Source organism: Ursus americanus, chromosome 18 (assembly GCF_024610735.1).
Source record: "Ursus americanus isolate L20-20 chromosome 18, mUrsAme1.1.p, whole genome shotgun sequence".
NCBI lineage: Eukaryota > Metazoa > Chordata > Mammalia > Carnivora > Ursidae > Ursus > Ursus americanus.
The window spans coordinates 6,392,777-6,414,678 of record NC_142144.1 but is presented as its reverse complement, the minus strand read 5'-3'; the positions used below and the strand labels follow the sequence as shown (position 1 = coordinate 6,414,678).

The 21,902-nt window shown below is 59.1% G+C and overlaps 1 protein-coding gene across 1 annotated transcript in view; it reads left to right on the top strand.

Annotated features, from left to right (window-relative positions):
* Positions 1–3,470: 3,470 nt before the first annotated feature.
* The window catches only part of PRRX2 (paired related homeobox 2), a 49,676-nt gene continuing 31,244 nt past the window's right edge, over positions 3,471–21,902 (top strand). The window contains exon 1 of the mRNA XM_045771260.2: positions 3,471–4,005. Within this exon, the coding sequence (XP_045627216.1) occupies positions 3,744–4,005 (262 nt within the window). The 5' untranslated portion in view covers positions 3,471–3,743. The remainder of the gene's footprint in view (positions 4,006–21,902) is intronic.

The following is a 21,902-nucleotide window of genomic DNA, read 5'->3' as shown; positions in this document are numbered from 1 at the left end:
CTAGCGGAGGAGCCTGATGTGGGGCTCGATCCCATAATGCCGGGGTCACGCCCTGAGCCGAAGGCAGACGCTTAACCGCTGTGCCACCCAGGCGCCCCCAAACCAGCTTTTAAAAAATGGATTGAATACTTATTGTGTGTCAGAGAGCTCTTACAGTGGGATGTATGTGATTTTTCTTTTCTTTTCTTTTTTAATTTTATTTATTCATTTCAGAGAGAGAGACAGAGAGAGCACAGGCCGGGGGAGGGGCAGAGGGAGAGGGAGAAGCAGACTCCCTGCTGAGCAGGGTGCCCGATGTGGGGCTCAATGTGGGGCTCGATCCCAGGACCTGGAGATCATGACCCGAGCCAAAGGCAGGCTCCCAACCATCTGAGCTACCCGGGCGCCCTGTGAGTTTATTTTCTTAATTTTATTTACATCTTCTAAAATCTCCACACTAAACATCTTATTTCTGTGATAAGAAAATTAACTTTTTTTTTTTTTTTTTTAGCACAGGAGCTTTTTTGAGACGTGGGTAAATACGGACTCCTGCTCATGGTCAGACCTCGGATCCAGCCTCCAACAGAGCCACCAATTAAGGATCAGCTCCTTCTCCATGGAATCTTCTCTGGCAAGCAGGGACCGTCTCTGCTCCCCTCTGTTCCTCCCCATCCCCACTGCCTGGAGCAGCGCCTGGTTCTGTAAGCCCTTGTTGAACTGAGGTTCCCAACTGGGATCCTGTTTGCCCTCGTTCCCTGCTCTGCGTTAACATCAGATCATCGATCGAAATCACCATGGAAATTATTTCTTTTCTAGCTGTTTCCCTTTGGGGTAAGGAGTTCTGTCCTCTTGGGGTTAACTAGAGTTTCCTTGAGTGCATTTCCAGGCTGCAACAGGCTGGGAGCTCCGGCTCAAGGGCTCAGCTTTGTCATAGCAGGCTATGGCTCCTGCCCCACTCTGCCATCCCGGTACCACCCCGGCCCCCGGATTGGCAAAGGTAGTAACAACAACAGCAGCAGCAACAACAACAGCAACAACAACAGCAGCAGCAACAATAATAATAATGATGACGATGTCAAATTCACGGGAATTCCTTTGGGTCGGTCCCTTTATTATCCCTACGTACAGATGATGGATCAGCCTCAGAGGGAACTAGTAAGTGACCTCCCAAGGCCACACAGCTCGTAAGTGGCAGGGAAAAGATTCAACCATGTCCCCCCAGCTCCAGAGTCTGACTTTCCTATTATCACTGCCCTGTACCGCTTCTTGGAATAAATGTGGAGTTTTTGTTTTGTTTTGTTTTTTAAGATTTTATTTATTTATTTGTCAGAAGGAGAGAGAGAGAGAGCACAAGCAGGGGGAGAGGTGGGTAGAGGGAGAAGCAGGCCCCCTGCTGAACCGAGAGCCTAATGCTGGGCTCGATCCCAGGACCCTGAGATCATGACCTGAGCCAAAGGCAGACGCTTAGTCGACTGAGTCACCCAGGCGCCTCTTGGAATAAATGTTTCAAAAATAGTAATTGTTGACACTGAGTGTTCAGTCCGTGCAAGGTGCTCCACGATATATAGATAGAACTATCGATCTATCGATCCATTGATCTATACCTATATCAACTTACTTACTTCTAACAGCCCATTTTACAGATGAGATCACTGAGAGAAACAGTCTAAGGAGACTTCTAAGGCCCACAGCTAGGAAGTACAAGGTCTCGATTTGAACCCAGAAGTGTGGGGCCACAACACCATCATCGTACAGAGATACAGGACATGACCTCTCTGTACGTGTAGCATGAATGAATGAATGAATGAGCTGATGGAGGAAGACTGAGACCCAACCACTGTACTTCTCGGCCTTGGGCCTCACTTTACCCACCTGTTCAATGGAAGGGCTTGGACCAAACAATTTCCGTGGTTCTCCCAGCTCTGGAAAGAGCCTCTGCCTTTGCTGCCTCAGTTTCCCCATCCAAGGGAATGGGACATATATGGTCCCTCAGGCCCTTCCCAGCTCCACAGGCCCATACTGACAGTACCCTCCCTGTATTCTAAGCCATGGACCCAAGGTTTCACCTGCGGAATCCCCGTAGTGCCCAAGAGACTGGCACTTCATGTGGCCCATCTGACAGGGGAGAAGCTGGGGCTCAGAAAGGGAAGGTGACTTGTTGGAGGTCACCCAGGGGTGCACGGCCTAGCTGGGCCTGGAACCTGGTCTCCGACACCAAAGCTGTTTGGAACACTGAGCTGCCCTTTTCCTGGGATGAGCCCCACTGGGCTTGCTGGGCGCTCTGGCAGGGCGGGGCCTGTACAGAGAGTTCCCAGAGCCAAGTAGCAGCCCCACTCTGCTCGGTCCCTCAGAAAATCATTCAGCCACATGCACTGTGTGCACTGCCCCCTCTCTGGCCAGCTTTTCACACTGGGCACTCCTTGGGGACAGCTTTCCAAGGAAGAAAAACCCTATCAGCTCCGAACGCTCAAGCTACCCATGTGTGCACCTCCATGGACTGCCCCGGTCAACACCACTTGCGGGACACTTGGCCTCATTTTAGGGGTTTGTCCATTGTCTCAGGGGGAAAAAATAGTGACTCATGCAGAACGAAATCTTCTAGGCTGCAGGCTCCCAGGGGTGCACAGCGGGCCAGTTTTCTGTGTAGGAGCCCAGAAAGACACTCCGAAGGCCTTCTCCTGGAGGGCTTGTTTCTCTGACTCGGACATGATGGCCGTGCAGGGACGGCAGGAGGACAGGGCCAGGTCCCCCAGCAGCTGTCTGGGAAAAGGCCCATGGCATCCGGAGGACTTTCAGTCCCAGCTGCACCACCAGGGGCATCTTTTCTGAGCTTTCCTTGAAAAACAAAAACAAGAGCAGAGACCCAAGCCTGCCTCTCTCTCTTACTTTGTCCCCCATCTGTCAGTCTGGCTGTCGTCTGGCTGTCTATCCTCTCTGTGTGTAAACTAGGACTTCTGGAGGAAAACTCGTTCCTACCGCCTTGATTTTCCTTGGGGAGGACCTGGAGCATCCTGGAGGTGGGCTACCAGGGGTGTGTGTTGGGGGGCCATGGGATGCCTACACCCCAGAAGCTTGAGAATGAGCTGCTTTCTGGACCGGGGGCCAGGTAGAGTGAACAGGGTGGACCTCGGCTTCTTTCCGGCAGATTAGGAAGGCGTTGGGGTGCGTGGAGGGATGAGGGTGGCCTTGGGAGTTCGGCTCTTCCCTGTCGACCATCTCAGAGTCGCCCCCCTTCAGCCCTGAAGAGGAATTTGTGAATGGAAGCTGCGGCGGAGGGGGGGGGGGTGCTGACCCCTCCACTGTCGCCTTCCCCCGACACTTGTTGGGGGATTTAACAAATCCCCAAACACTGCACTTTCCCACTCCTTACGTTGTGGGTGGGGAGGGTGAAGGGAGGACACCCGTCCTTCCCCCTCTCCCCGCCCCCAGCTTCCCGCCGGACACGGCGCGGGACCCCCCTCCCTCCCCGCAGCCGCAGGGTGGGGGCGGGCGAGGCGCTGCGGAGGGAGGAGGAGAGGCAGGGGCGAGGTCTGCTTCAAGAAGGGGCGTGTGGCCCGAGGAGCTCGCGTTTTAGCAACTTGGAGCGAGCGCGGCGGCCGAGGGGAGGGAGAAAGTTTGCCGCCCCGACGTCAGCGCCGGGCGGGCCGCGGCGGCCGGGGGGCGAGGAGGCGGCGGGCAGCGGGGCCGAGCGCGGGGCGGCCGGGGCGCGCTCGCTCCGACCCGCGCCTGCCACCCGCGCCGGCGACCCCGGGGCCCTCGCGGGCATGGACAGCACGGCCGCCGCCGCCTTCGCCCTGGACAAGCCGCCGCTGGGCCCGGGGCCGCCGCCGCCGCCGCCCGCGCTGGGGCCCGGCGACTGCGCCCAGGCGCGCAAGAACTTCACGGTGAGCCACCTCCTGGACCTGGAGGAGGTGGCGGCGGCCGGGCGGCTGGCGGCGCGTCCCGCGGCCAGGGCCGAGGCGCGGGAGGGCGCGGCGCGGGAGCCGTCCGGGGGCAGCAGCGGCAGCGAGGCGGCGCCGCAGGACGGTGAGTGCGGGCGCCGGGCAGGGCCGCGCCGGGGGGCCGGGGCCCGGGGGCGTGGGAACGGAAGCACGGGGTCCGCGGGGAGCGCGGCCGGCGGGGGTCCGGGCCCCGGCGGGGGGTGGGGGGTGGGGGCACGGAATCGGGGCGCTGGCGCGGACGCGGCGCCGGACCCGCTGAGGGTGAGGCTGCCGGGCCGGCCCCGCCGCCGCAGCGGATGGTGGAGGGCGTCTGTCTGTGGTCGCGTGGGCTGCGGGCACCAGGGCTCTGGACCCGGGGAGGGGCCCGGCCGCCTTTGGCCGGAGCCGCCGCCGCCAGTCGTGGGAAGGGCGGGGAGGTGGGTCGCCTTTGTGCCCGGCCCGGGGGCAGCCCTCGCGGCCGCGCTGCCGCATCGCCTGGGAAGTGGGTGTGATTATCGCCATGGCCCAGCTAGGGAAACCGAGGCTTCCGGGGGGCAGAGCCTCCGAGTCACCAAACTGGGTTCCGAACTGTGCCCCCTGCCTCCGATCCCACCCCAGCTACTGCTAGGTCTTAAGAGGGGTTCCTTGGCTCGGAGACGGATGCCGGCCCCCCACCTCCCGTTTGCCCCACTAGCAGCTTCCTCGGTGGAATGGCCCAAGCCCAAGGAGCCGGCTAGGCCTCTCTCCTCTGCTGAGGTTAAAGGTCATCAGGAAAGAGCTTTAAAAACAAACAACCCACCCAAGTGGCTTTTTTTTTTTTTTTTTCAGAAAGTCACACTGGATCATAGGGGCCTGAGCCTTGGTGAGAAGGGGGAAGGGGAAGCTAGAGCAGGAGAAGACCAAGATAAAGTTGAGGTCCCGGGTCCTGGATGGTTTCGTGGGGGGAGAGGGAGGACCCGAGTCCCTGCAGCTCGGCTCCCCTACACCCTGCGGAGGAGGTAGGATGGCTGAGACCACAGCCCTATCCCCTAGCTCTGGAGAGCAGCCTGGCCTGCTGGAGGCTCTTGGCCCCTAAAGGCTCACCCCGTTGACTCCAGCAGCCTTCCCGCCAGCTCCTGGAGACCCCCACTGCCTGCACCAGCCTCCAGGTCTCAGACAAGAGCCCAGGCTGGCTGCACGCCCTGCTTTTCAGATGAGAGGAGGTGCAGGGAAAACCGAGGTGACTTCAGCCTCGTCTGACACCTCGTGCAGGAGCACGTGCGGACGTGAGGCATGCCTGACACACAGCTGCGCCTCAGACAGCACCCAGCTGGTACCAGCTGTGTCCGGTGGTTACCGGCTCCCTCCCAGTGGCGTTCACTGCCCCCCAGCCACAGCGAACCGGCGTCTCTCTGCACCCTCCCGGGGGGGGGGGGGCGGGCATGAAGCAGGCAGACCTACCCCTGGGAACTGGGGTTTCCCTGATGGAAAAGTGGAAGGAAGGTGTCTGGCTTGGACCAGGGGTAAAGAGGGGTGCCTTCTGGTGCAAGAGGAGAGGGGCTCTGTCTGCCTGAGTTTGTTCCAGGACCTCTGCTCTCCTGGGAGGCGCAGCTCGCTCGGAGCCGGCTTCCCCTAAGGGGAGAGGAGAGGGCTCTGATTTTACCCTGATGAATGGGGACCCCCTTGGGAGTGGGGAGAGAAGGAGGAGCAAACTGAAGGTGAAGCCAAGAACGAAGGGAGAAAAGGAAAGGAGAGAAGAGAGGGGTGCAGGAGTGATGGGGGGAGGAGGGAGGAAGCACAGGCTTTCTGTACTCTAGCCCTGGCCAGGGGCTGGGCGCCTGTCTCCACCCTGGCCCCCAGCCGTGGGGAAAGACAGTGGAACGCATTGCTTCTCTTGGGCACAGCGTAGAAGGTTTCCAAACTCAGGGTTTTTCTGGGGAGTTCCAGAACAACTCGTGTCAACTGGAGACATAAGTGCCTGGACAGGGAGCCACTGGCAGCTCCCCAGGCAGCTCAGTGGGTAGGGGGCCTCCCCAGCAGCCCCTTAGGGCCCTACCACTCTCAACGAGAGCCCTGGAGGCCTGCGGGGCCTTTCCCCAGGTGGCGCTTCCGAACCCCGGGGGTACGCAGGCACTGGAGACAGAGAAGGCACTGGGTGTGGGGTCAGATGGGACAGGGCGAGAGCAGCAGCAGTCTGCCCCCAGAGGTGGGCATTTCCTTCCCCTCCCTCATCTGTGAGGGACAAAGGGCTGCAGGCAGAGTCGGGGCCAGGCTCAATGAGGGGCTCAGGGCTGCCTCCTACCTTGGAACCCTCCCCACCCCAGCAGTGCCTGGGAAAGGGCGGTCCCCCTCAGTGCTTCTGGCCCACAGGGAAATTTTCTCCAGGCCTCTGGAAACTGAAGCAAACAGGACAATGTGGAGAGTTCAGGAAGCTATGTATTTCGGTGTAAAGGATTCTCTGTGTTGGGGTTATTATATCTTTCTTCCTCACTTTTGGTGTTAGAACATCCTTTCTTTTATGACCTTAGGGATAATGACTGGAGATTGTTTTATGTTAATGTCCTTACTTGGCAAAATTAAAAGGAGGTAACCCTACACTCATTCCTTAGATTGGAAGCAAATCACTAGTCCATGAAATCCAAATGTTTTATAGAGTCAAGCATCTCCCCAAGGCCAACTGGGCGCATTCCAGGGGTGCCCGCCGCCAGGCAGAGTTCCCCCGGAGAGGCAGGCGGGGCAGCAGAGGCGGGGGCTGTGTGTGGCTGCCCCTGGCCTGTGAGAACCCCTTGGCCTGCTGTCTGGGTCTGGGCCTGTAGAGAGAGGGCAGAGGCCAACTGCCTGCTCTCCTTCCTCTCCTTCCATAGCCTTCCTTCTCAGGCAGGTGCCCCCTCCCACTAACACTCACCGTGGATTCCCGAGTCTTGAGGTCTCCAAACTGGGGGACAAGGAACCTTTCCTCCAGGCATCTCAGTGAGCCCGGCCTGCATCACTGGACCCCTTTCCTAAGTGGGCAGCTAAGCCTCAGGGTGCCGGGACTTCCGCCGCCAGTCCTGGGCCTGCTGGGAACACTGGCGCCTCGCTGAAGATTCCGACATGCCCAGAAGTGGGTTTTCCTGTGGCTTCTGGAGCTGTTTCTGGGCTCAAAGAAAGTAACTGACACGGAAGAGAGACGGGGAGCCCCCTATTAAAAAGGAAGGGCTAATGGGGAAACTCATGAGTTCGAAAATCGATATTTTCCAATCTGCCAGGGGAGCAAGGCTCACTTTTTTTTTTTTTTTAATATTTTTTTTCTCTTTTGTTTTCACAAAGCCACCAGTAGATGTAGCCTCTTCTTGCCAATGATTTTCCCAGAGCAGGCGCCCCCGGAACTGGCCGGGAAGGCTGTGGCTTCACTGGTGACTCAGAGCAAACCGGGGTCTCGCGTTCCTCCCAAATCAAACGCTGAAATCTGCGCCGGGCGCTGAGCTATGCCAAGCACGTTAGGAAAATAAACCCTCGTTTGCTGCCTTCGCAATGACTTACAACAAAAGAAACCACATTAATAACTGAGATTTTCTTTAAAGCATTCCCTCCTGTGGGCAGGGCGGAAACAGGGATGCGGACACACTGGGAAAATAAACAAGCCCCTGGAGCCGGGCGGGAGAGGCCCCCAGCCCGGGAGGCCTCCCCAGCCTTTGCAGGGCCGGTACCTGTTTGGAGACCTCAGGACCAAGCGGTCTACTTCCCAGGGAGTCGGGGCAGCCCGGGGCTTGGAAGCTGGGGGCACAGGCTGAGCCAGGGTGGCTCGAGCCCCAGGGGGAGGTTTGGGCTCCCTTCACGGAGCTGCTCCCTCAGCCACATCTGCTAAGGGAGGGCCAGGAAGCCAAGGGTGAGCCTGGTTTGGGGTGGGGACCTGCCCCTTCCCCTTGTCAGTGATGGGCGGGAAGGGCCGAGTGTCTAAGTGGAGGACCTGAAGGGACCATCGAGTTCTAGAGAACTTGCCTTCAAGTCCTAAAACAGTTATTGTGGTGAAATATACCCAACACAAGGCTGGCCACTTGCACCATTTTTAAGCTCACAGTTCAGGGGCATGAAGCCCACTTCCGCTGTTGTGCAACCATCACTACTCTCCGTCTCCAGGACTTTCTCATCTTCCCAGAGTAAAATTCTGCAGCCATGAAATACTGACTCTGCACCCCCCCCTCCCTGCACTTGGCACCCACGCCTCTCCTCTCCGTCGCTGTGAATCTGATGACTCTAGGGACCTCATGGAAGGGGAAGCTTACAACATTCGTTCTTTGGTGTCTGGCTTATGTCACTTGGCATGACGTCTTCTGGGTTCCTCCACGGGGCAGCAGGTGTGAGGATGTCCTTGCTTTTGAAGGCTGAGTAATATTCCAGTGCGCGCGCGTGCGTGTGTTTGCGTGCGCGCGTGTGTTTGCGTGCGCGCGCGTGCCACGTTTTCACTCTCCATTCATCTGTCGCTGGACATGTGTGTTTCACCTTCCGGCTGTTGTGACTAATGCCGCTGGGAGCGTGGTGTGTGAAGACCTCTTCAAAGCCCTGCTTTCTCTTCCTTGGGGTTTACGCCCAGAAGTGAAACTGCTGGGTCACGTGGCAGTTCTAGGTTTCATTTTTGGAGGAATCGTCACACTGTTCTCCGCAGCCGACCGCAGTGTTCCGCCACCTCCCACCCCCAGCTCGCTGTGACAGGTGGCCACGCACTCCTGGGGCTGTGGTGGCAGGAGCCCGGGAAGCGGGCGGCGGGGACGGGAGCTGGGCAGGTGCTGGGGGGAAAGACAGAAGGGTTCCTTCAGAGCCCGGCCTTTTTCAGATCGAGCCTGCTTTTCTTCCCTCTTCCTTTGCTTTCCCTGCCTCCATTTCCGGGGGGCAAGGCAGGAGGGGGGCAAAGCCATCTGCTGTGGGCGCAGAGCCCTGGCCTTGGCTGCCCCCTGTGTGCGTGACCTTGAGCATGTCACATCCCTTCTCTGGGCTCAGTTCCCACCTGCACAATGGGAGGCAGGACCCAGATGTTTGGGAGGCCCCTCCTGTCCTTCATCATGGTCTGGTCCAGGCTGAGAAAATGCCCCAGGGACGGGGAGTCTCCAGGTCTGGGTCCCGGCGGGGCCTGGCGAGGGCAGCCCTTGGCACACGCCCTGAGCAGGACGAGAGGAAGATGCGTGAGAGGCCGAGGAGCCAGGCCTAGAAGCAGAGAGCCCAGGGGAATTCGGTTGGAGAGGACTGCTGGGTCCCCCAGGATGGCTGGTGGGAGGGGTGCCTCCCTGGCTTCTTGTCAGCAGGCCGGGCCCTCGCTTTAGTTCATTGTTCTCGGCTTCAGGCTGGTCTTGTTTCTCTAGCAGACCATCTGCGTGGAGCTTGGGGGTGTGGCACAGGAACCTTGGGTCAGCTAGCACCCCACAAGGGCCCTTCCCCACGGGCAGAAGCTCAACAGGGCTGGAGCTGTCACTGTTCCCTCCCAGAAGACTCTGGAAAAGTAGCTTTGGAGCAGTAGTGATAATGCCTGTCTGCACACCGCACTCGAGGCCCTGAAAGCATCCTGAGGCCCAGTGTTGCCATCTACGAAATGGGCACCATGGACAGGGATGTCCCTATATGTATGGTGAGCGCTGAGTGGGTGTGGGAGACGGCACACAGTGGGTGCTCAATCAAGGGGCTCCGCTGTAGCTCGTTGAGATGCTTACAAGAGGGCTAGTGATCTGCCATCCCTCATTTTTGGAGGCCCAGAGAGGCAAAGCGACCTGCCCAAGGTCTCCCAGCTGGGAAAGGAGGGGTGGGATTTGTTGGGGAACTAAAGGGGGGAGAGAGGCAGGAGGGGTTAGGCCTTGCGGGCCGCACAGAGTGGGGCTATTGGATAGGCCCTGTGCCGTGTTCAGGGTTTCTAAATGGGCGAAGACAAGGAGAGGGTTTGGTGGCTTGTCCTAGGCAGAAATGTGAGGTCAGATGGGAGGAGGTGAAACTTGAGGGGCTTCATGGTGTCCAAGACCCAAAGGACAGTGGCTGACCCTAGGTGGAAGTGCATCTTGGGGGTGACTTAAGGGGGAGCCAGTGGGTCCCCTGAATGCATCCTCCAAGTGGCACATCAGGGTTGGACCCTGGCCAGGGGCTGGCCTGGGCTTGGAGGCTCTGGGAGGGGACAGGGGACAGGGGGAGAGTGGCCAGCGGCCCTCACAGGCACATTAACCAGGTGCTCCCTCTGTGCCCCCCAGGGCTCCACCTGCCTCAGCCCCATTGTCACCCACGATGGAAGTGGGTCCTTTCATCATCCCCGTTCTATGCGGAGGGACATGAGCCACTGGCCAAGGTCCCATCTTCCTGCGGATTTAGGGTCCCAGCCCAGTTCTGTCCTGTTCTGTCTTGTTCTGAAGCCCCTGTTCTCTGCCTCTCCCTGAAGCGATGCCTGGAGCCCCTGGAATGCTCGGTGGTCTGGCCAGGGATGGCCACTCCCAGGCAGGTGTGGGCTGCACTCAGGGAGCCGTGAGGCGGCCAGCCAAGGGGTCTCCTCGACGGCTCGGGCAGATGGGCAGGCCTGGCAGTGTCGGGGGCTGCCCAGCTTGGGTTTGAGAAGGTGTCAAGTGAGCGGGGGGTCTTCTACCCCTGCTGCCCAGAAACATCTAGAATGGCCTCCCTCACCCTCCACAGGCCTGTCTGCAGCCTCCTGGACCCAAGAGAGCAGTGGAGGGTCCCTGTCTCTGAGGAACATTGACAGGACTGCCTCCTGTCCCAGTCTAGCCCAGCTCCCGTGCTTACTTACTCACTCCACGATCCTTCTCTTTCTTTCTTCCTTCCTTTCTTTCCTTCTTTCTAGGATTATTTATGTATGTATTTGACAGAGAGAGAGAGAGAGAGAGCGTGCCCAAGCAGGGGGAGTGGCAGGCAAGGGAGAAGGAGAAACAGAGCCCGATGTGGGGCTGGATCCCAGGACCCCGGGATCATGACCTGAGCCCAAGGCACACGCCTCACTGACCGAGCCCCCCAGGCGCCCCCTCCACGATCCTTTTCTGAGTGCCGACTATGCGGCAGGCCTCGAGCTGCTGCCGCCTGCTCAGACTTTCAGATTTCAGGCCCCGTGAGGTTGCCAGGGGCTGCGAGGGACGAGCTCGGAGGGGCCGGTTGTAAGAGCTGCCCAGAAAAGTCGCTTACTCCCAACGACTGCCGTCCTGCTGCCTCCAGCCGTTTATCCGAGAAACCTGCAGCATCTCAGGGTCAACACTGGTCCTCAGAACCGACTTCATCTCGCTAAAAAAGTCACAAATTGCCTCTATTTTTCTCATTTTGTGGTAGGTCAGTGAAGACCTTGTCATGGGCTGGCGTTTGGGAACCACATGGTGGACTGGTTTTCCCAGACACACACACAGAGAGGCAACACCCCCCCCCCCACTCACACACACCCTCTCACCCACACACAATGCCCCCACACCCACACTCACACTCACACACACGCACACACACACCCTCTCACCCACACACAACACCCCCCCACATGCACACACCCACCCACTCACAACCCTACTGACACACTCACACACACAACCCCCCACACTCACACCCACGCACACACACACCCACCCACGCACACACACAACCCCACTCACACATTCATACACAAGGCCAGTCACTTGTGCGCACACACCTTCCTCAACACACGCGGACACGCCCCTGCACACCCTCACCACTCGAACCCACACCCACACCCTCACCCCCCTTCGTCGGGGCTCCAGCCTGGCCCAGATGATCAAGCCCAGGCTTTGGGTGGGCAGGGCGGCCGCAGGCAGCCAGCGAGTGGCCGAGTGGCCGCAAGGTTCTGGAATGGGCCAAGGGTTAAGTGGCTTTTGTGAGGTGGTGAGTAGGAGAGCACCGGGGGAGGGGGGCTTCCTGTTTAGACAAAGAGGGGGGAGTTATCTGGCCAGCTCCCAGGCTGAGCAGTCGGGGTGCTCCAGGGGCTCGGCGAGGGCACGGGGGGGGGGGTGGGCGGGCAGGGAGCAGCGCCCAGGAGTCGTGGAATCTCAAGGTCGCGGATCAACCCAGATGCTCTCCCGGCCCCTACGCGTCTGGCCCGTTGCTCTGTGTCCCTTCCACATCTGGGAAGCTGCCCGTCCCCAGCCTGGCTCCAAGGGGCCACCGTGATGACAGGCGCCGTCCACATGGGGTCCTTTACAACCGGTGATATCTTTTTATGGCATCCTAAAAGACGAAGCAGGCTCTGGAAGACATTATTTTTGGTCCCTCTCGTGATCCATTCTGCTTTTCTGTGCATGGGAGGGGCAGCTGGGACCTTCCGGTTTGGCGGGCAGAGGGGCCAAGGAGTTCTAGAGAAGCTCGGACCTGGCGGCCAAGAGGTGGACAGGAGCCGCTGGGCAGACTGTGGTCTTTGGGGGAAGGTCCTTGGTGGGTGGCAGTGAAAGGGCAGGAGGCCAGGGCAGGGAGACTGGAAGCTTCTACACAGGGCCCTTCCACCCAGAGCTGAGCAAGCACCTTGCTGCCTGAGAACTGACCGGGTGAGGGGGTGTCTCCTCTGTGACACTGCTGTCCAGGAGGCCGTAGGTGGGACCCCAGACACGGCCTGGTCCGAGGGGGTTTGGGCCATCTGTTGGTCAACCCGTGGTCCCAGAAATCACGGCATGAGAATCACCCAGGCAGCGGGTTGACATACGTGTTCTTGGGCTCCACCCCCACCCATGGAATGATGCTCCGCGGGGCCTGGGCATCTGCATTGAACAGGTTCCCCAGTCATCTTAGTGTGCGCTGAAGGGTGGGCAGCACTGGACTCTCACAGGTCCTTTCCAGTACGGCCCCTGCACCTCTACCACTCTCCTTGGCTTGCCGGAGTGGAAAATGGTCCTCGCGGAGGACGAGAGGCCAGGTGGAGCCGCCGTGGGAAGCCCGGAGGAAGCACCTGGAAGGGCCCAGTGTCCAGGAGGGGAGGGAGCTGCCGGGGCATCTCCAGAGACCCGACTTGAGTCTTGAGTCCGGGAGGGAGCAATTGCTGCGGACAGTCCATAGCATTCATTGAGCACCTGCTGAATACCAGCCCAAGGCAGCCTGAGGGATTGGAACGAGGGGGTGTGGCCACCGGGGAAGATTCCTCTCTCCTTCTCAGGCATCCTGACTCCCTCCAGCTGCCCAAAGCCACTGAGGAAGTATGCAATGATCCCCGGAGTCTAGGGACAAGGCTGGCCACCCCATGCCGTGACCCCAGATGGCCAAGGAGCGTCAGTGACCTCTTGCTGGAAGCGTCCCAGCGGTGGGGCGTGGGGGGGAGGTTCAGAAGCCTCACTGTGGAGCTGGGCTCTGTGCCTCTCCTGTCACTGCAAAAGCCCCCTGCCAGCATCCTGCCGGTCTGCTGCTCTCTCGCGGGGGTCCCCAGGGGCGGGCTGTCCACCGGCCCCAGGGACGGCCCACCGGCCCCCCCCATCCCACCTCCCTGTCAGTCCTCCCCTCTTGCCGTGGGCGGAGACATTTCCACGCCCGGGATGGCGTTATTAAAAGTGACATTTAACCAGAGCTGGAATTACCACGCCGATGGCTGCAACCCGCGGAATCAAAGCGGGAGCCGCCGGGCGCGCCTGGCAGGGGCCCGGGCCTCTCCTCCACCAGAGCTCCGCGCGGGCCTCCCGTATAAAACCCCCCGCAGAACGCCGAGGTCTTGAAAGCCAGTGCACCTCCTTTCATTAGACTAACAAATAATACGTAACAGAAAACATCTGTTAACAGCAGCCCCTAATGCTCTCAAGATGGTGCTGCGGGCGGCCGGTCCAGGCAGCGGGCAGCCGGGCCACGCAGGGCCCAGCTTCTGGCCGCCCCCTCCCCAGGGTGGGTGCGGGGCCCTCGGGAGCACCCGGCACCCTCCCCCATCTCCCCTGGGCCTCCTGCCCCCACCCCCGCCGGCACCCAGGGGCCTCCTTCTCCGCTCTGACTCGACTCTCTTCTTGCTGATGACAGTGAGTCATCCGAGGGTCTATTGGCGTGGGGACCGTGCCGCACCAGCTGTGTGACCTGGGCGGGCTTCTTCCCCTCTCTGAGCGCCTTGGGCATCCCCGAGGGGGAAGGCCCATGCCTCCTTGCAGGGCGGATTTAGAGATTTAGGGGGTTGCTGAGGCTGAGCGCAGGTGGGCACGGGAGTTGTGCTCAGCGAGGGTATCTGTGGTTAGGATTCCAGTGGGGGGAACAGAGGCTCGGGGAGGGTAAGGGACTGGCCTGAGTTACATGGTAGGTGGAGAAGCGAGGCTTAGAGCCTCCGAGTCCACCGTCTTTTCACGATGCTGAGACGCACAGATGAAAGGCGACCCCCTCCCTACAGCTGATGGTGGAGGACGAGCTTCTCTTGAGAGCACGGGCTGACCCTGCCCTCACTGAGGCCCCACATCCCCTCAAAGCCCCCACCACTCACCCCATGGGCTTGGAAGCCCAAGGGGCCTCCAGACGCCACGTCTTCCCAGATGGGGGCCTGGAGACCTGGCCGCCTCTCCGGGACCTGGAGCGCCATCCTCTGGCCTCAGACCTGGAGAAGGAAGGGCTGCCTCCCACCCTAGGAGCCGGCCATCCAGAAAAACATCCCAAGAGTGGGAGAGAAGACCGCTTGGCACTCGGTCCCCTGTTTTTCCTCATGGTGAAGCTACAGAAAACAGGCCTTTTGCCTTCCCTGAGAGACTGCTCAACCCCATGCCTCCCTGTCCCCCTCCCCCTCCAAGAGACACCTTGCCTTGGGGTTCCAAGAACACTGGATGGGATCCATTCATTTGCTCATTCATTCGGTGCACACGTGTGTTGTTTTGAGACATCGTTCTGGGAAAACACCAGGGGACAGGCGAGAGCTGGCCCCTTACCAGGGAGTGGACCAAGAAGACTGTGTTGCTGCCGCCGTCCTGTCCAGCCTTTCCTCTCTGCCTGCCTCCCCCTTACAGATAGGGAAACTGAGGCTCAGAAAGGCAAAGTGACTTGCCCAAAGCCACTGAGAAAATATGCAGTGATCCCCAGAGTCTAGAGACAAAGCTGGCCACCCCATGCCAGGACCCCAGATGGCCAAGGAGCCGCAGTGACCTCTTGCTGGAAGCATCCCAGGCCCTTCCAGGGAGGGACTGTGCCTCCCGTCTTCCCTATTCTCACCCAGAAACTTCTGCGGTGCCCCGAGGAAGGCACTGCTTTTCCAGGGACACCGTCTTTCAGAGCCTGCCCCGTAGCAGTCAGGCAGGAGGACCCCGGGGCTGTGCGGTGACGGAGGGGCTGGGGCTGGGGGCTGGGGAGGGACCCCAGCCTTTGGGAAGCTCGTGTTTCCAGAGACATCGTGTTTTAATTGGAAGGCCAGCCTCTCCCCCGGCTGCCCAGCCACGACAACCCCGGGCGGGGAGAGTGTCAGGGCTCGAAGCGGGAAATTGCTGGAGACAAGAAGGAAAAACGGACTGCTCTGGTTTCACTGGGAAGGAATAAAGGAAAGGCGAAGATCTAACGTGGCCGAAAGCAAGGTCATTGTTTCAGGCAACTGTTGCTGTTGCCGTGAACTCAGGTCTGGGCTGAGCAGAGCTCCCAAGACAGCGGCCTTTTCAAGGGGCTGATTTCCGTCTCGGGGGAAAGAATGGGGGAGCACACCATGAACGCTGCCCTCCTTCCTTCCTTCCACAGAGCTTCATTGAGCACCTACTCCGTGTCGGGTGTGGGCTGGAGATTGCGGTCCCAGCGGGGATCAGGGAGGTGTGGTCCCTGCCATGAAGGAGATGTCCTGGCTGCTATGAGAACAGACAATGGTGCCCCCTACTTGGTCTGGAGGTTCAGGGAAGGCTTCCTGGAGGAAGTGGAATTTCAGATGGGACCTGAAGGATGAGTGAGGCAAAAGAAGAGGTTGGGGGGACACCTGGGTGGATCAGTTGTTAAGCGTCTACCTTCGGCTCAGGATGTGATCCCAGGGTCCTGGGATTGAGCCCTGCATCGGGCTCCCCGCTGGGAGCCTGCTTCTTCCTCTCCCATTCCCCCTGCTTGTGCTCCCTCTCTTGCTGGCTGTCTCTCTCTGTCAAATAGATAAATAAAATCTTTAAAAAAAAAAAAAAAAGAAGAAGAGGTTGGGAAGGGTGCTTCAGGTGTCGGGAAGAGCAGATGCAGAGGCTTGGAGGTGAGAAAGAGATTGGCTGTTCCAGGAGCAGAGGGGTGGGAGGGAGCACCGTGGAAGTGAGCCAATGAGCAAGGCCTGGTCCAAGACTTGTCACTGTTGTATTAAGAGTAGTGGGAGTGCTTTCTGCTCGTCTGTGGGTGTCTGGAGTGTCCAGAGCAGCCGGACCCTCCCCAGTAGCTTCTCGCTGAGCCAGTATTCCCTGTCGTGTGGGAAATGGGTGGCTAACTTTGCAACAGCATGTGTCCTAGCTGCCCAGAGCCTCCAGGGTGCCCCTGTCTCCAAAGAAGCTGATCACAAGCCCTCACTGGCTGCCCTGGGCTAGCAGCTCTGAGATCTAAAAATCCCAAGGTGGGGAGGAGCGGCTCCAGGAGCCGTTCAGAACCAGACTCGGGGCGGGTCCTATTCCCAGCATCAGGCTCAACAACCTGCCATCTGCCGGATGGACCCACCACTGGAGCTTCATGCCACAGGGCACGATGACCCCGAGATGGAAGCTTCATTAGCAGACCTGTTAAGTAGGCGAGGAAGGTTGGCCCAGGCCCCTGGCTGCGAATCCCGCATCCCTGGAGGGATGGAGGGAATGTGGGGTGCTCGGGGCTGAGTCGGGGCAGTGGAGCTGGCTGACTTACAGGTCTGTTCACCTTCATCGTCATCATCACCGAGATCCCAACAATCAGGACCTTTTATTGTGCAGCTAATACGTGCTAAACTGCCCACGGTTCATCTCATTGATTCCTCCCAGGTACTCCAGGAGCTCGGTAGTCCTCTGGCCCTATTTTCCAGTCGAGGAGGCTGAGGCTCAGAAAGACAGGCTCTGTAGAGAGGACATGGGGGTGCCAGGTCTGAGGCCCTTGTCCTCGGCACGCTCCTCAGCCTGGCTGGCCCAGAGCCTCCGGGGCTGCGCCCACTCCAACCTCACCCGGACTCTCCAGGCTTGCTTAGGAAGGGATGGACGAGGGGCACCATGATGCTGGAGCCGATGCTCCAGCTCGACCCGGGCAGGGGGGCTGGGATCCTGGAATAGGGACAGTCTCCCTGGTCCCCTGTGTAGCTCAGTGCTGGCACTGGTATAGAAACGGAGCTGGCCCCAGAGAGTTCCAGTGGGTCCCTCACCTTCTCGGGGGCAGGGCATGCTGCTCTTAGGGCCTGGCTTGGCCGTGGGATTCTGGCCCCAACCTCATCTCTGATTTCTGATGATCTTGGGAAAGCACCTTATTTCCTTGAGCCTCAACTCTCTGCATCTGCAAAATGGGTGTAATGATAACACCCGGAGCTTGGGTTGTTCAGAGGAGCTGATGAAATCAGGCAGGCAAGGGCTCAGTGCTACGCCCACATGGCCAATTTGTTTTCTCTTTTGCTCTCTCTGACGCTTGGGAGGAGGGGCCAGATGCCCAGCTTCGGACCGCCAGGCCCTCCCCCAGATGGAAAAACCAAGGAGAGCGAAGCTTCCCAAGGCTCCACAGGAAAAGGAGCTGAGGTTAGGAACAGAGTTCCGGGTCCCACGAGCTAGCTCTAGCAGCCTCTGCTGGTACCTAACTCTGCTTTCCAAAGAGGGGACAGATTAGGGACAGATGCCCTGGGCATCCTCCCCCACCCCCGCAGGACCCCGCCTGGTGACCTGGGGTCCGCTCTCTGGAAGGACAGCGTGGGTTTGCTGCAGCCCCAGCCTGGCTGGTACTGACCGCTTCTCACATGCGGAACGAGCATCTTGCTTTATGTTCTGTGGCACGAACTGTCACCATGTATAATTTCATGACAAATACCGCCTATAAAACACAACACAACTATTTTTATAACGTGGCATTTGAGGTTAAAAATTCAAATTAGCGATTAAATGCAACTTCTAGAAGTTCTGTGCATAAGATGGCTCAGGGAGAAGGGCTGAGATATTCAGATATGCTCCCTCAGGGGTTGCAGATGGGTTCTTGCCACATAGCTGGAACACTTCCGTGTGCATGAGTGTGCGCACACACACACACACACACACACACACACACACACACTCAACTGATCCCGGGCTCCGGCAGAGCTGGTGTCGACATGGTGTTTGCGCTCACGGGGAAGCTGATCTTGATGCTGGCTCCTTTCTCTGCCCAGGACCCCAGTGTCCAAGCGGCCATCAGAAGCCGGTTCCGTGTGGATCTGGGTTTGTAGGCAGATGGCAGGGGGAAATGCACAGAGCTTGGGGCGCCAAGAAAAGAAGTGAAGGTATCAGGTTTACCTCCACTGGGTGCCAGCTCTCAGCTTCTCCCTAAACCCTCTCCTCCCTCCGCCTCTGCAAAACCAGAACCAGATGGAAATCTAAGTGAATGGTGGGTCCGTGGACAGGGTAGATGGCGTGGGAGGGGGCCCCAGGCAGGGAGGGGGGAGAAAAGCCGAGGAAGCCCCGTTCCAAAGAGGCCAGAGGTGGGGTGTGTGTCCTTTGGTCCCCAGGGGCCGGCCTGGAATCCTCAGAGGAGAACCTCAGGGTTCTGGAGAGCTCCGTAGCAGTTTCTTGGACTTTGCAGATGGTGGCGAGTGTTCCCTGCTCTCTTCAAACCGGTGTCCTCTGCACAGCAGATTTCTGTCTCTACCTTCCCCTGCTACAGGCAGGCCTCTGAGGAGGGGGCACGGCCCCCGTTAGGAAGGCAGCAGTTCTGAGGAGTTCATAGCCAAGGGCTGGGGCCTGGTGGCCTTGTGTGTCCAAAGGGCCCCACGGAGAGGAGGTCCAGAGTGGGGCCGGTTGAGTCAGACCCAGCTCACATGGCTCCCTGGGGCAAAGGGCTTCCCCTTTTGGGCCTCAGTTTCTTTTCTTTTCTTTTCTTTTTTTTTTTAAGATTTTATTTATTTATTCGACAGAGATAGAGACAGCCAGCGAGAGAGGGAACACAAGCAGGGGGAGTGGGAGAGGAAGAAGCAGGCTCACAGCAGAAAAGCCTGATGTGGGGCTCGATCCCATAACGCCGGGAACACGCCCTGAGCCGAAGGCAGACGCTTAACCGCTGTGCCACCCAGGCGCCCCTGGGCCTCAGTTTCCTCATCCGCAAAGGAAGGATAGTGACACGTGGGTTGTGAGGACGCAGAAGTAGGAGGCCCTTGGCCCGGGACTGTTACTGCCGTGGCTATAGCCAGCGACTCCCGTGGGGGTCCCTGAGAGCATGGGCCGAGGACCCAGCCTCACCCCTGGCAGCTGCTGGTCCCCAGGGGCCCTCATCTCCCCCGAAAGGGGCAGAAACTGTCCCAGCCCAAACTAGTTCCATATTAAGGCAACAACGCCCCCTCCACCCTGAGCCCCACCGTGGGCAGGGCAGGGCGCGAGGGGGCTTGTTTATTCCCACTGTCTGCTGGCACCTCGGGGTGAGGTGGAGGGGAGGGGGTGTGGGCAGCCTCTCCACGCCTTTCTCAGCAGGGTCTGTGTCCATCCCAGGGGACCAGCGCTACCCGGCTGTGGACACAGCAGACCACCAGAAGCCCGGGCCACCACAGCGGGGTCAGGAGCAGCGCCAGGGGAGGGAGGTGGGGGTGGGTAACAGCTTCTAGCCCCCTCTGGAGACCCATTACCTGCATTTCCCCCTCTTCCCCTGCCTGTGCCAGCACCCGCTGCTCCCCATTAAGGCCACTTCTTTGGGTGAAGTCACTGTTGGAAGAGAGCCCCTGTGGGGACTCCTTTCATAACAGTAACAGATCATCTCCCGAGGAAGCTCCCACTTGGGCTTAAGACCAGGGCACACATCTCCCCCCCCCCCCCGATCTTTATAGAAGGCCATCAACATCCCCATTTCACAGGTGAGAAGTAGAGGTTCCTCTTCTCAACATATATTTCTTGAGCCCCATACTCAATGCAGACACCGGGCAGACACCCACCCATCAGCCGTTAGGTGCTCCCAGGTTACAGGCGACAGGTGATTAGCTGATAATGACACAGACGGGTAATGAATTGCAGTGCCAGTAAATTCCACCAAGCTGAGGAGCACAGGGACCCCTGGGGCTCCGAGACAGGAGTTGCCATCCCAAGGCTGCACAGCCAGCACGTGGCAGAGGTGAAATCAGACCCCGGAGCCCTCCCATCCCTGCTCTCCCCACGGTGGGGTGCCACGCTGTGGCTGATGAGAGCCCCTCCCAGCAAGCTGCAAAGATCCACATCTTAGATTAGTTGAGAGAGGGGTCCACGACAGCACATGTGGCAGGGTCAGGGCTGGGAGCAGAGGAGACAGCATCCCAAAGGCGGGTCCACAAGTCCCTCAGGTGCTGTACTTGGGGGAGGGGTTCCCCTAGTGGGGGGCGCAGGGCTCTAGTTCTGCCAGGGTGAGGACGAGGGTCCAGGTGCGGGTGAGGCTCCAGCTGTGTGCTAGTCAGTGCTGTCACCTACAAAGGAGAGAAAACCGGCCCCAAGTGGCTTAAGCAAAAGTAAAATAATGATGCGCATCCCTAAAAAATCCAGGGCGGGACTTCAGGAGCTACTCGATCCAGGGTTGAACATTGGGGCAGCTGGCATCTCTTGCTCTGCCGGGATTGGGTCCCTGCCCATCCCCTAGCCAATCACAGAGGAGCTGAGTGCTGATTGGCCGAGGGCAGCGCTGTGTGGGTTGGGCTTCAGCGGAACCCCTCGGACCCACAGGACAGAGAGAGGCTGCTCTCCAAGTGGTTGCTGCCTGGCGTCACAGAGCTTACGTTTATAAGGAAGGGTTCCCCCAAATAGCACCGGGGACTGCTTTACGTGCTTTACATGTATTATCTCACCAAACACAGACGGACCTTTATATGCCCTCTTTATAGATGAGGCAGCCGAGGCTCAGAGAGGTCAAGTAACTTTCCCAAGGTCACTTGGCTTGTGGGTGGAGGAGCCGTAACTCAACCATGACCTCCAAAGCAACCAACGCCCATCCAGGTGACCTGGGCAGCTGGCCCTGGGACCACCCTTCTGCCATCTTGTCCCCTGCCGCAAGGGCAGGCAGCTATGTCACTGAGGCCCCGCATGGCAGAGTGTGTCGGTGTGGCCCCGTGGGTCTGTCCAGCTCCCTCAGAGTCAGAGCAGTCTGTGTCCTGGGCTGAAGGCTGGTGGCAGGAAGCCATGGAGGTAGCTTCAGAAGGGGCTGATCACTGCCCTTGCCTGGGAGCTGGGCACCTTAGGGTCTTGCTGGGCATGGGCCCCCCTTCCAGTCGCAGCATCCCCCTCCCATTACATCAAACTCTCCGTGGCAAATACATTTTTCTCCACAGCCAGGAGTACTGGTGGATTTGGGTCGTGCAGCTGACATGCCCTCATGTGTGATCGGTATGTCATTACCCGTTTGTTCATTACCCTCCCACACTGTATTCTGGAACCCATAAAAAAACTGTATTTCCGGTCTTCCATTTTCCTGGGCTTTAGGCATTGTGGGTCTAAAGGCTAAACAGAGCTGGGCTGTGAGTCACCCCCGTATTCAGTCCAGTGTTTGCTGAGCACCTGCCTTGTGTCAGGCACCACTGTCAACACAGCCCTGGAGAGGGATGGAGGGAAACAGGCTGGTGCGGTCCGGGGGAGTTTAATCAGTGATAGAGACGTGTCTGGGGGAGGCAGACAGACCCCCAAGCCTTTGTGCAGTGGGGAGGGGAGGGTTCCTACCGGAAGTGGTGCCTAAGGTGAGAGGTGAAGACTGGGCTGGGCTTCAAGGCAAGGTGGAAAAGTGTTCTAGCCAGAGGGAACAGCATGAGCAAAGACAGGAAGTGACAGAGTGTGGCTGGTGGGAGTTTTCTGGGGGGCGGGCAAGGAACCAGATGAGCCTCAGGAAGGGGGGGCGCAGGTCCTGAGACCGGGATCCGGACTGGTCTGGCGTTTTGGCTCTTCCCTGGGTCCCGCTCAGGACCAGGGTGAGGAGAGCGAGGCACTCAGGGCGCAAGATATCAGGAGGCGCTCACTGCCAGGGCTGAGCCAGGGCAGGGCGGATGTCTGAGCGGGCTCCCCA